This window comes from Papaver somniferum, chromosome 5 (genome assembly GCF_003573695.1).
Source record: "Papaver somniferum cultivar HN1 chromosome 5, ASM357369v1, whole genome shotgun sequence".
In the NCBI taxonomy this organism is placed as follows: domain Eukaryota; kingdom Viridiplantae; phylum Streptophyta; class Magnoliopsida; order Ranunculales; family Papaveraceae; genus Papaver; species Papaver somniferum.
In genome coordinates, this window is record NC_039362.1 from 58,912,577 (window position 1) to 58,926,661 (window position 14,085).

At 34.3% G+C, this 14,085-nt stretch overlaps 1 protein-coding gene and 1 pseudogene across 1 annotated transcript; one reads left to right on the forward strand and one right to left on the reverse strand.

Annotated features, from left to right (window-relative positions):
- The first annotated feature begins 1,740 nt into the window (after nt 1-1,740).
- On the forward strand, nt 1,741-4,266 carry LOC113277449 (annotated as a pseudogene).
- Nucleotides 4,267-12,614: 8,348 nt separating this feature from the next.
- On the reverse strand, nt 12,615-13,775 carry LOC113279096 (protein FAR1-RELATED SEQUENCE 5-like). The gene is made up of 3 exons (XM_026527805.1): nt 13,449-13,775; nt 13,249-13,353; nt 12,615-13,019 (listed from the first exon to the last, which is right to left on the reverse strand). The coding sequence occupies exons 1-3, from the start codon at nt 13,773-13,775 to the stop codon at nt 12,615-12,617; spliced, it is 837 nt and encodes a 278-aa protein (XP_026383590.1).
- Nucleotides 13,776-14,085: the final 310 nt, after the last annotated feature.

Below are 14,085 nucleotides of genomic sequence, written 5' to 3' on the forward strand. Positions count from 1 at the left end.
TTAATATTGTACTCTTTTTATTTAGTTTAGGTTTTGTGCCTCTGGGTTTCCCTGGCGAAGTTTTAACGAGGCAATCAACTTAGACTCATCGATCTGTGAAGATCGTATTGCATGTGATGAACTACATGTAAAGTAAGAGACAACATGTGAAGTACTACATGTGAAGAGTTGTACCAAGGTTTTATCCCACTGGGTTTTTCCTAGTCAAAGTTTTAGTAAGGCAGTTGATTTCGGAGCAAGTCATCAAGGAGAGAACGACATTTGAAAAACTATATGTGAAGCACTATGTACAAAGCTTTGTTATTGAACCGCACAAGGGGGAGTGTTATAGGGCCTGTGGCCCATGAATGTGCGTTCCATTAGATGAATAGGTCTTCCCTTTGTTGTATATAAGATAACATTATATGTATGTAACAGATTGATGCCTCTTCATCAATACCATGTTCTTCTCTTTCTCTATCTCTTGCTTTAACCTAATTGTTACTCCAAAACTTACAATATTTTTTTATCGAAAATGAGGAAGAAATCTTGGAAGACAGTTTATGGCTTAGTTTGGTATTGCTGCATCTTTTGTAAAAGCACTTATCTGCTGTGCGTTGTTGTGCTGTTTTGTGAGAAAAAAATAGTTTGACGTTTGGTAAAATATTAACTAAAGTTAAAGCTGATTAAAAAAGCAGTCAAAGTGTGTTTGGTAAAATATCAAATTCAACCATTGTTGTTGTTGCAAGTGACAAAAACAAACATATCTTTGAAAATAGTTTTATTCGGTTTTATTGGGTTTAGAAATAATTAATATTAAATTTACTAATTGTTACTATTATTATGATTGTTAAAAAGAATTATTTTACTTAACCACTTTTTAATATATATATATATATATATATATATATATATATATATATATATATATAATTTTCAAACAAAAAATCAAACGAAAATTAATTAAATAATTATTTAATATTTGTTTTTTATTGTTATTATTGATAAATGAAATGAAGTAGTTTGATAATAAAAAATAATAATATTTAAAATATAAAAAATACAAAATTGATTGTATATAAGTGTAAGGGTAATTTTTGTCATTTATAAAATAAAATAGGGACAAAAAAGATAAATCAAGCATTAAATATAGGTGAGACCAAAGCTTATGTTTTTGTAGCTTTTAAAAGCTCCTCCTCCCCGGCTTTGGAAAATTGAGGAATTTGGGAAGTGCTTTGGATAAAAAGCACTTTGATTTTTTTTACCAAACACAAATTTCAAAAATTATTGACATATATAAGTTTTGAAAGTGCTTTTGTAAAAATAAAAGCATTACCAAACCCATCCTATGCCTAGGCTCAACACAAATGATATCAAGATATCATCATGCTGCTGTCATGCGTTACGTAACTTGCGTTTTATAAGTACCTATTATCTGTGTATATATTTAGTAAACAACATGTTTTCATTTTTTTAACCTTGTAACAAAGTCAATAACAAATTGCAAACGTCATAGCTGTGTAACCTGTGTTGGGGAGACGCAATAAGTGGTGGTGGTGTTGTAGGTGACATCTTAGATCACATCCGTTCACATATGACTTTGCTGGTACTTCTTAAAAAAAAAATTTTGCAGCCTTTCAATGAAAAAATAGAGTTGGTTTTGATACTAAAAAATGATGAAGTATAAAGAATACTCTTACTCCTATCATATCTACTGTTTTTTTTTCTTCTTCTAAATTAGTTTGGACATGTCAGACACCCTAACACTCTTCCATGATGTCTAATATCATAATCATTTCGATACTGACTTATGTAAATTATAAACAAAGATCCCCTCAATAATCCATTTCTATCTATTGAACTGATTATAAATTAGAATCCCTGCTACCATTAATTTGTACCTCCATCGACCAAATTAACATTTCTTCAAAAAACTGAAAAGAGCAAAAGAAGATTTGATAAGAAACAAATGGAAGAAGAGAAAGGAATGAGCGACATGAGGGTGAAAGAAGGCTACACACAAGATGGTACAGTGGATCTTAAGGGCCGACCCGTCCTTCGAGCAAAAGGTGGAAGATGGAAGGCATGCTCTTCATTGTAGGTACGTAAGAATATGTCTACACAAACATCTATCTGCGGTACTACATAGAGGTTTCATAGTTATTTTGATTTGAACTATGCATGCATAACCTCGTCAATCTAAAAGTATTCGTTTTCATTCGAATCGTATTATATGCGCAGTCTGATCAATACTTATGGATTTTTTATGGGACACAATCTTATGTACAGGGTATGAGTTGTTTGAGAGGCTGGCCTTTTTTGGAGTCCTCACGAATTTGGTGGTCTATTTATCAACTAGACTACATGAAGGTACTGTTAAATCAGCAAACAATGTGACCAACTGGATCGGTACGACATGGATGTTATCTATCGTAGGTGCTTATATCGCAGATACCTATCTTGGACGATATTGGACATTTGTTATCTCATCTGCTGTTTACTTTGCGGTAAATAATATAACCCTACGATGTTCTTTTACTTCGTTTTTTGAATTTCACTTGCACCTGGCTGGGTACATATGGATTTTGGCGACAGGCTTCATATTTCTGTACGAAATATATACCTATGCGACTGCTCATGGTTACCTATGCGACTGCTCATGGTTAAAATAAGATTGACATTGATTTGATCGAACATGCATGCATTTTTCGGACCATATTAAGAAACTCGTATGTACAACTAACTGATTTTTTTTTCCTTCTTCAAATAGGGAATGTGCCTCTTATTTTTGTCAGTTACATTACCTGCATTGAAGCCACCAATATGTGGACCTGGAGTACTTCCCCAAGACTGTAATGACCGACCTTCGTCGTTCCAAGTCGGCATCTTTTATGCTGCGCTTTATATAATGGCATTGGGAAACGGCGGAACCAAGTCAAACATCTCAACAATAGGTGCAGACCAATTCGACGTTTATGAACCCAAAGAGAAGGCTCAAAAGTTATCCTTCTTTAATTGGTGGATGTTTACCATATATCTTGGGCAACTCTTTGCAAACACTGTTATTGTTTACATACAAGACAATGTTGGTTGGTCCCTTGGGTATGGCCTTCCTACAATTGGATTAGCCATTTCAACTATAGTCTTCTTGGTTGGAACCCCTTTTTACAGGCACAAGGTCCGGTCAGGAAGTCCTTTCACTCATATGGCTATGGTTCTTGTTGCTGCTTTGAGAAAATGCAAAGTTCCCTTACCAGATGAACCTAAAGATCTCTATGAACTGAAACCTGATGAATAATGCCCGTGCCCAGAAGCGCAGAGTTGACCACACTCCTTCACTGAGGTCAGTTCGCTTGCAACTACCCTCTTCAACTATTCATCTCATACAAACTTAGAATTCCATGGAGTATATACTTGTTTTTTGAAAAATATTTGACACTGTGCCATAAACAGGATACTTGATAAAGCGGCTGTCAAGACTGGTCTAAGCAGCCCCTGGAGACTCTGCCCGGTGACACGAGTAGAAGAAACCAAACAGATGATAAAAATGATACCTGTTTTGATTGTTACTTTTGTTCCAGCCATGGTAATGGCCCAAGTAAATACACTTTTTTATCAAGCAAGGTATCACCTTAGAAAGAAGCCTGGGTCCGAATTTTGACATTCCTCCAGCATGCCTTGGAGTGTTCGTTACACTCTCAATGTTGGTTAGTATTGTAATCTACGACCGTTACTTCGTGCCATTAGTTCGACGGTATACAAAGAATCCAAGAGGGGTAACGATTTTACAAAGAATGGGAATTGGCATAGTATTGCATATTATGGTCATGCTGACGGCCTTCTTAATGGAAAGGAAAAGATTACAAGTGATAAAAGACAACGGTATTACTGGTAAAAGTGTGATTGTTCCTCTACCTATTTTCATATTACTACCGCAATATGTTTTGATGGGGGTATCTGCCTCATTTTTCCTTGTTGCGAACCTTGAGTTCTTTTACGATCAAGCACCAGAAAGCATGAAAAGTATTGGGACATCGTACTACACAAGTAGTTTAGGAATTGGACAGTTCCTTGGTAGTTTTCTTCTAAAAACCGTGGCAAATATCACGGAGCGTCGCGGCACAGGATGGATACTGGATAACATTAATTTATCTCATTTGGATTACTATTATGCGTTTCTAGGGATATTGAGTTTTCTCAATCTTATGTTGTTTTTAGTATTTACTAAATGGTATGTATATAAGGTCGAGCCAGAATCTGAAGAAGAATAGAAAGTGATACGGAAAATGGGTCATTTGTCCAAATATTTTTAAATCACGGTTCAAATAGACGAGTAAAAAATAGTTTGGGGGAAATGGCGAAAAAAAAACACTAAGAATGAAACTGTTTTCATCCTAGCTTAAATTTAAAAATAGCAAGGATGAAACTGGATACATCCTGCGTAAATTAAAAATAAGAAAAAATATTTGAAAATGGGCACGATGAAACTGGTTACATCCTGCCTATTTTTACATTTTTGTCCATTTAAATAGTATCAAAATCTAACTGTCCATTTCATCTAGGAATTGTTGATTTTGATCCTTTTAACCAATTTTGTGAAAGTGATAGGCCGTTGAAGTTGGTGAAAAAGGCTACTTCGCTAGAAATGTAAATCTATATCTCGTGGTATTTCTCTATCTATTTCTTAATCTGTTGCTTTCGTCTATACTCTATACAACTACATACTCTACCACCCCTACCAAGAGTGATGTCAGAAGATACTGTAATTAAAATGATTCCTTAAGGTAGAAGGTGATAGGCCGTTGAAGTTAGAGAAAAAGGCTATTTCACTGTAAATGTGAATCCATGATTCCATATCTCGTGGTATTTCTATATCTACTTTTTTTTATTCGATAAGTATCTTGGCCTTTAGGCCGGCCGAGTGAAATGGGGACTCTATATATATTAGAATTGCACCCGTGCCGTAACGGCACAACCTCCATAGTAAGTAAAAAAATTATGTCAATTTCAATCTTTGTCAATTTTTGACGGCTCTATATAAAATGACAATTATTCTCTATGTTTTTTAATTGTTGTCTGTGTTTTTTCTGAGAATTGCTAGGTTGACCTAAATATTTGTCTCGAAAAAACCATCGGGTGAAACATATAGTGGAACCAACTAAAAACCTTTACTATCCCTATCGTCGCTGGGTTTTCTCGGGTTGATTTTCGGAAAAAATGGTGGTCAGCATGTACAATTGTTTCTTTTACATTAATAACCATCTTATTTTCACATTAATAAAATCAACCACAACTTCCATAATAATGTTACTTATGTCATAATGACATAAATAAACATTGAGCACCTGCACTGCCATCCCCAGAACCCCCATCACCACTACCTTTTACACCACCTGCACTATCGTCACTGGCTCCATGCACCATTACTCACAAAAACCACACCGATCATCCTTAATGATTATTAACAAATTTATTATTTGTTTAATGAAAATATATTTCATTTAATAAAAAGAATAGTTACAATGAGAGATTAGTAAAATATTTACTATGTGAAGTTAATGATACAATAATGATGTAAACAACTACAACCATTGATATATCTTTTCCCTAAACAAATCTCAGCTGTTGTTATCTTGCCTAACTTGTCCAAATGCAAAATTTAGTAGATTAATACGTAAAAGAATAATATCACAGTTTTTTTTTTGTATGGTATGCAAAACAATACATTATTTACAGTTTAGATGTAAATAATTTTTTAGATGTCAAAAAGGGTTGGTACTCGGCTTGTCGCTCGGCTACCAATCAGCTCATTGGAAGCGTTTGCTCTTTTTTTTTCTAATAAAGCCCTCTGAGGCATCTTTTTATGCAAAATAATTTTTTTAATTATAACCGCACTTTATCTTGGTTTGCTATCTAACTTTCAGAATGAGCTTGGTTTCTTTATAGTCCTCAATCGTTCAATTTCTTTCTTGTCTCGACCCGACAAAATCTAACCTACAATATTTATTTTAATTTTTTTTTAAAAAGAATTAAAAACTTATATCAAATAAAAAAATAATCAAGAGTAACTAAGTAATTTATATACTTTAGGACACATTTCTCATCCCACTACCACTACTTCTTCCAGCACCACCGCCATTAACGTGATCACTCCACCATTCTCACGTCCAACACCCACCACCATTATCTCCACCGTTGATCCACCACCCCCTCCCACCATCACAACCACTATTAATGTCCACTGATTTAATTTAATATAATATTAATGAAAGTGTTATTTTAAATTTAAAAAAATAAAAGAAAAATAAAAGAAAAACAAATTTAAAAACTAATATCAAATAAAAAAATAAACCAAGGGTAACTAAGTAATTTATCTACCTTAGGACACCCTTTTCATCCCACTACCACTAGTTCTTCCACCACCACCACCATTAATGTCATCACTCCACCATTCTCACCAACACCCACCACCATTATTCCCACCGTTGATCCACCACCCCCGCCCACCATCACAACCACCATTAATGTCTACAATATAAAATAAATTTATTATGTACTGTATTAATGAAAGTATATTTATTTGATTAATTAAACAAACATTTATTATGAAATACTAATAGAAAATTTATTATTAAAAGTTAATTAAACTGATCATTTTACAGCTGTAGATTTAGCTTTTCCGAGAATGAATCCTGACCGCTCTTTATTTTGCTTAAGTTGTCCAAACTAAAATAAACCAAGGGTAACTAAGTAATTTATCTACCTTAGGACACCCTTTTCATTCTACTACCACTACTTCTTCCACCACCACCACCATTAATTTCATCACTCCACCATTCTCACCAACACCCACCACCATTATTCCAGTAACGCTGATCCACCATCCCGCCCACCATCACAATCACCATTAATGTCTATAATATAAGATAAATTTATTATGTACTGTATTAATGAAAGTATACTTATTTGATTAACTAAACAAACAATTATTATGAAATATTAATAGAACATTTATTATTGAAAGTTAATTAAACTGATTATTTTACAGCCGTAGATTTAGCTTTTCCAAGAATGAATCGTGGCCGCTCTTTATGTTGCCTAACTTGTCCAAACTATGTTTTATAAGGGAGATGGTGACTTTGTGTCAATGTCGGATATACTCTTTTTTATAATTTGACCCAAAAATATTGGATTTTAGTATCCCAAACTTTTTCAGTCAACAATGAAAGGTCCAGATTGCCCCTCCACGTTTCTAATTACCACTGAAACTGCTGTAAATACACCACGCTGAAGGGCGAAAAAGATAATATGGTACGGACGAATTATGCAATTGCCTCTTCGTGTTTTTAACTTTCCTACCTGGTCCGTCGTAATTTTTCTTTGTTATCAAACTCTTCCATGAGGGAGGGATTCCACTTCCGCCATCACCTCCACACCACCATCCCCGCCAGCACCACCAGCAACACCCCCACAATCACTACCAGCTCCCCCACCACCTCTAATGAAATCACTTGATTTCTTCACTTATCACCGTCATCACCGTAACCACTGCCGGCACAACCAGAGCTACCACTAATACCTATATCACTGCCACAACCACCATCACCGCCAACATTGCCACCACCACCAATAGCATCTCCACAAACACCAGCGGCTCTGCCACCAACTCTAGCGACAACAACTCATTTCTTTACATACCACAACCATCACCGTCGTCACCACCCTACCACCAGAAACACCAATGTCACCTAGCACCATCGTAAGCTACAATTTTGCGTGCGAAAATTTGATTCCAATGTTAACTAATACTCTGTCATCCCTTCACCACCAACACCATTCATCACCTCACCACCAAAACTAACATCATCATCACTACCGCCACCATTAACCGGTGGTGGAATCATAATTTCACAAAATTAAGCTTAAACTTGGGATGATCAATCAAATTCATTGCAGATTTCTGTCAAACACCATTAAACAAACAGATTTGCAGTTCAAATTTCTTTAAAATAACCATTAGATCGATCGAAATCTACCAATTTCGATATCCTTTCATTAAAAAAGACAAAAACACGTTTCTCAGTTTTGCAGATCCATATGGAAGAGTTGATAAAAAATAATTAAGACACTCAAATACATCGTTTCTCTATCTCTTTTATATCTTATTCAAGAGATTTACACATATCAATTTTAATTTTTTTGAGAAGAAGAGTGAAAAAGAAACACAGAGAAGTAGCTAGAATAAGATGATAAACAAACAAGGAAGAAGAAGTTATTTCCACCCTAACCTTGCGCGCCCCGCCATTTCAACCGGTTTCCAGTGAGTCATCCCTCTCTACTGATGTTCACAATGTTTCCATGTTTTCTGGACGTAAATCTTCAATTGCATTGAGTTTTTTTAAGGAACGACTAGTTTTTTGTTGGGTCATTCGTTACTATAAAATGACCCATCCCCAACAAAGAGTTTGTGAAAAAACTGTCAAACTCTCAAATTGTTGCAATAAAAAAGAATAAAAATGGTTACTCGATACAATACGGAAGAAGATGTTGCAATCGTAAGAGCGTCGCTCACGGTGAGAAAGTATGACGAAGATCAAGGCATTAACGTGGGTGAAAGTGATGATTCTCAAAGGAACCATATATTTATGGTCTTTGTTGCTATAGATGGTAATCAAAATAGAAGATCAATGAACCAAATAAAGGAAAAGTTCTAGGAGATCTATCTAGAAATGGAAGTTAAGGGGGAAATTGGAACGGGTGAAGGCGATGAGTCCCGAAATGTCATTTTTCAAAAGAGTGAGTATGTGAAAAAGTTGTTGATCAAATAAGTTTTGAATAAAATAATAACTTAACCTTTATTTGTTTTTTTAGGAAGCCTGGGCTCTTTCCCGATACCAATCTATTCGTGGCAAAGAATTTGAGCATGAGCAATGCTATTGGATCACGAAAGAGTTTATTGAGAATTTCAACAAAGTTTAAGTATTCAAGTGTAATACTCTAAGTTTATTTTTTTCCATTTGGATATAACTATTGAATATAGCGCAACCTAATTATGTAATGGTTACATTGTCAATTAATTGATGAATGAAAGTGAAAATTTTGATGAATTACGACAATGGAATTTACAAAACCAACCAAATTTACGGCTAGGTAAACCAGCCGCGATTGTGGGAATCACACCTAACGGGTAGAATATCCTGAAGTAAGTTAAATCCCAGCCGCAAAAATAAAAATAAATTACGAACCGCCTATGCTTTTAGAAGACAAGTTACAAACCGGAAATTATAAAGACCCAGCTGATATATAGTTTACGTTTTGGTCAAGGTCCGATATCCAAACCGTAAATCTAAAACTTTCAGTTTTTCTGGTCAAAACGTCTAGGTCGTTTGTGCTTAAAACCTAGTCAAAAGTACTTAAATTTTTTGAAACTTTTCGTTTTTTTGTTTAAAGAAATTGAACAAACATAAAACCCAATAGACCAAAATAGTTTTTCATTCATTGAATTATAAAAGCATACATATTTCGTAACATTGATAAGATAGATCATAACATCTCAAATAAACACTTCTTCATATAGGTTAAAATCATATGTAGTGCTTTCCAAAATCCGGTAGCAATCATCTTGCTCAAACTCTTTCCCATAAATTACCTCGTATTGGCGTCGACCCCTCTACTACTGAAGAAACAAATCCGTTATGTTAGATAGTGTTATTCAAAACTATTTATAATGAAACAACTTATTAAAAACCTTACCCTTATAGCACCCGAAATAGTGGGATTGTCTTCCTTCATGGCTTTCATTTCCTTTTTGAAAGTTTGGTATTCTTCAAAGACTTTCTCGAATCTTTCCTTAACGATGACCAAAGTTCTTCCGTTACGATTTCTATTTATTGCCACCAAAACTATGAAATACGGTTCCAAAAAGATAGGGATGTTTCATCTATGTCAATGTCTAGATTTTCATCATGTTGTCTAACTGTCACCCACGCTCTCACAATTGCAACATATTTGTAACAAGGGTAGGGAGCTACCATAGCGTTTTTTCTTTTTTTTTTTGGATGAGAAATAGATGGGAATGAATGTGAGAGCTTATAACTATAAATTGGGTGAGGAAGATATGATAGAATGGTTTCCTTTTATATGGTTTAATGACCTAACAACTACTTTTATTGAAACTAGCCGTTTAGGTCATCAATCATATTTTTCAAAGTAAAAAAAATTCAATAAATGCATTGGTTGAGAGTGTCGACACCCGAAAATGGCTGGGTATCCCATCCGTGTATTTCATTTACGGTTGGGTTTGCAGCCGTGATTGAGACACACGTGACTCTGGATAAGGATTCGACCAGGAGTTCATCTTCACCCAGCCGTAAGGCTTGACTACGACCAGGAGTTCTGAAATGTCAAACCATAAGTTCTATTAACGGATTGGAAGAGATCTTTTCCGGGATGTCATTACGTAGTATGGTTGGGGCGATAGCTTTTTTCCTGCCGTAACTGGTAAAAAAACTCAAATTTTTTTTTCCGATTTCTAACGAATTTGAATCAATCAAATTTTTTAATGGGAGTTGATTACAAGGTTTTCTTGACTAGTTTCAGGATAGGTTTCATCAGTTTTTCTTCAAAGTTTTCAAAATAGTTCATCAAAATCATCCATATTTATCTTTTAAATAAATTAAAAAAAAAATTGATTCTCAAGAGATTAATCATTCGATTAGTCTAATCTATTGGCTAATCATGATTAGTTTACTTAATCATCATAGTTATCACTAATCAAATTGAGGGTACATTAGGTATTATAGAAAATAATAGGATAAGCCGATAAGGGGTTATAAGAATTACTATTTCATGACCCATGAAGCCCCAAAAACCCATAGAGTTTGCATCCCCAATAATAGAATTCTCAGTATATAATGCTACATTCTCTACCACCCGTTTCAAGAGTGATGTTAGAAAATAATTAAACACAAAATTGGTTAAAAATACGAAATCAATAATTCCTGGGTGAAATGGACAGTTAGATTTTGATACTGTTTAAATGGACAAAAATGTAAAAATAGGCAGGATGTAACCAGTTTCATCGTGCCCATTTTCAAATATTTTTTCTTATTTTTAATTTACACAGGATGTATCCAGTTTCATCCTTGCTATTTTTTAAATTTAAGCTAGGATGAATCCAGTTTCATCTTTGATATCTTTTTTGGCCATTTCACCCAAACTATTTTTTACTTGTCCATTTGAACCGTGATTTAAAAATATTTGGACAAATGACCCATTTTCCGATAATTAAAATGATTCCTCAGCCACAAACGCAAACCAGTACAATTTGATTCCTCACAGAGAGAAGAATCTTATGCTAACAAAAAATGAAGAAACTGTTTAACTAAAAAAGAAAAAAAAAAAACTAACGAGCATAATATGGACGGCTGTAATAAAAGTAACAACCATAAAACTAATAATAATGGTTATTGGTCACCCGACAAATATTCTGTCTAATGAGGATGATGAGAATATGTATAGTGAGTCTTTTCGAAACTGACAGGGAAACCCTGCATTTATACCCCAAAGAATTACACCAGTATGTGGCGCTCACGTGGTACAAAGACAAACAAAAAGTAAAGTTTGGTGGGCGATTAAATCGGGACAGATGAATAAAGAAAATCTTTGTTATTCTCTCTTTTTCTTTGGCCGAGTAGATGAGTAGCTTAAATTTAGTTTTATTCAAATATCTCTCTTAGCTGTCAAGTAGAGAGAAGAAATTTACCTTTCCTTATTAACCACTTTTCTCTTGACACGTATTGTATGTTGGTATTCAATTATTTTGGTTTTTGCCGCGACTTTATAACATCATTTTCACCGGTAAAGTAACAATTTTTTTTACCAAACGACTTAAATAAAACCTTAAAAAGCATCGCCTAATGTATGAGCAAAATAGTGCATAACTTTTCTGTTTGTGTCTGGCAGAATACAAATACCCTTAATCGTTAGTCCTAAATGTTTTTCGACTGCATCCATAATTTAATCGTCTAATGATGCATACAAATAAAAAGTTCAGAACCAAATAAGAGAAACAAAAGCTTCTTTTTCTGTTGAATGATCAATAGAGACGCCCATTTAGCATCTACTGAGTAAACGAACCACCATTAAATTCGCCTGCAAAGCTTTGACGTTGGGTACCCTACTAAATGAAATCAATAATTAGTGAATATATAAAAAATTATGTATTGTATATATAATATAGTAAAATTTAGTAATATTTGCTCACGTCGTTTACAAATCTATATTGATAATATTGATGCACCATTCTATATTGTTCAAATTGATTTTCTTGATGTGCCATTTCATGTTATTGTTTATGTGGATAATTTGGTTCACGTACTATCCCAATATGGTGTGGATTTCTAATGGATCGAGAGTTTTCTTGTGTTTGAGGCACACAATCAACTTGAGATGGATGCATATCGTTAGCCCAACCATCCTAATTAAAAAATTAGTTTAATACATAAATAGAATGATATAATTAACAGTAAGAAGAATAATGAAACTAAAACAATTGATTCCACGAATACCTTTTTCTTCGGACGCCTTTTAATTGGTTGGTTTACTATCTTACATGTTCGGCCTAATCTTGGCTTTCATAACGGGTCATTCACACTAATAACAACATTATCACCTACTCCATATTCAATATCTCCATCTACCGCTTCCGGTATATTTTCCTCAAGTTGATTTCCTATCAGTTTCTCGCTTTCTTTTAGTTTGATAAATGTTTGTTGCACTTCCTTCTTCTTACAACCCAACCAATCATCGACATCACGGTATTGACTAGTACCTATAACCCAATCTGCAAATTCACTAAATTTATTGCACAAATCATAATATTGGTTACTTGCATCATCGTTTTTCCAACAACTGAAACCCAGTTTCACCTTTGTATGATATCTTTTCACATCCTTCCGCCATCGTCTCAAGATATATTTATCTGGAAGTTCTTTTACACCATAATTAAACACACACTTGATACCTGGTAGTATTGTATTCTTATAAATGCAAACATTTGACATGTACAGTGAATATCACAATTTTCCCAGTTATATGTAACAAAAAAAGTTATTTTCTTATATCAATTATCCTCTATCCGTACGTCTTGTTGGACATTGTAGACTTTACCATCAGACGTTATCTCAATCTTGTTGAAGTTACAATACATCATCTTTAACAATTGAACTTGAAATTCTCTAAATTTTGAGTTAGTATAAGGTTACGAACCTGTTTCTCCATTGGATATTCAGTTATAATGGGGATGCTTTTTAGAGATGTAATTGTATCCGCTTCCTTTTCCTTTTCCACCTTGTCCCTTAATGCAAATTCAAACTGCTCCACAAATTATTTTAGCATGGTCCTTGCATTTATATACCCATCAAAAAATGCGTTTATGCCTTCATTCTCTGAGTACTTGACATCCCTACCCGAAATATATTTAGGTAACCTGGTACCCACATCTCCATTTCTTCATATAAATCAGTCAACCATTTGTGGTCTCCCAAATCACACGCCTCCATCATCCAATCCCACAATTGTTCAAACTCTCCCGGAGTTTGTGAATCATATACTGCAACTCTCATGTCAAAACTAATATTAGAAAATCTCTTGTGCACACCAAATTTATCAGGAAGTTTTTTCATTATATGCCATATGCACCACCTATGTCTAGCTTCTGGAAACACAATTTTAATGACATTCTGCATCGCTTTTGCATGGTCAGTTACTATTTCCTTTGGAGCTTTTCCAGACATACGCTCCAACCATTACTGAATAACCAAATAAAAAATTTCGTAGTTTCGCTCAAAACAAGCCACATCCAAGTAAAATTGTTTGACGTGATGGTTAACGTCAAAAAAAGGAGCAAATGGCACCAAATAAGTAGTATCAAAGCTAACTACTTCAGCAAACTCCTTGTAAGCTTCTCTGCTCAAACCATCGACCTGAAATACATTTTCTAAGTTTCCTTTATCATCCTGAATTGCAAAATAAAAACCTGAATTTTCTGCAGTCATCTTTGCAAAATATTTCATAACAAACATTGCATCACCGTCACCAAGTCAT

Excerpts from the sequence above, each read along its gene's own strand:
- LOC113279096 (XM_026527805.1), bottom strand. The coding sequence starts at position 13,775 with ATGTCTGGAAAAGCTCCAAAGGAAATAGTAACTGACCATGCAAAAGCG. Across the intron at positions 13,354-13,448 it reads GTTACCTAAATATATTTCGG|TTTGAATTTGCATTAAGGGA; the intron begins GTAGGGATGTCA and ends TTTGTGGAGCAG. Across the intron at positions 13,020-13,248 it reads AATATCCAATGGAGAAACAG|AATACAATACTACCAGGTAT; the intron begins GTTCGTAACCTT and ends TGCATTTATAAG.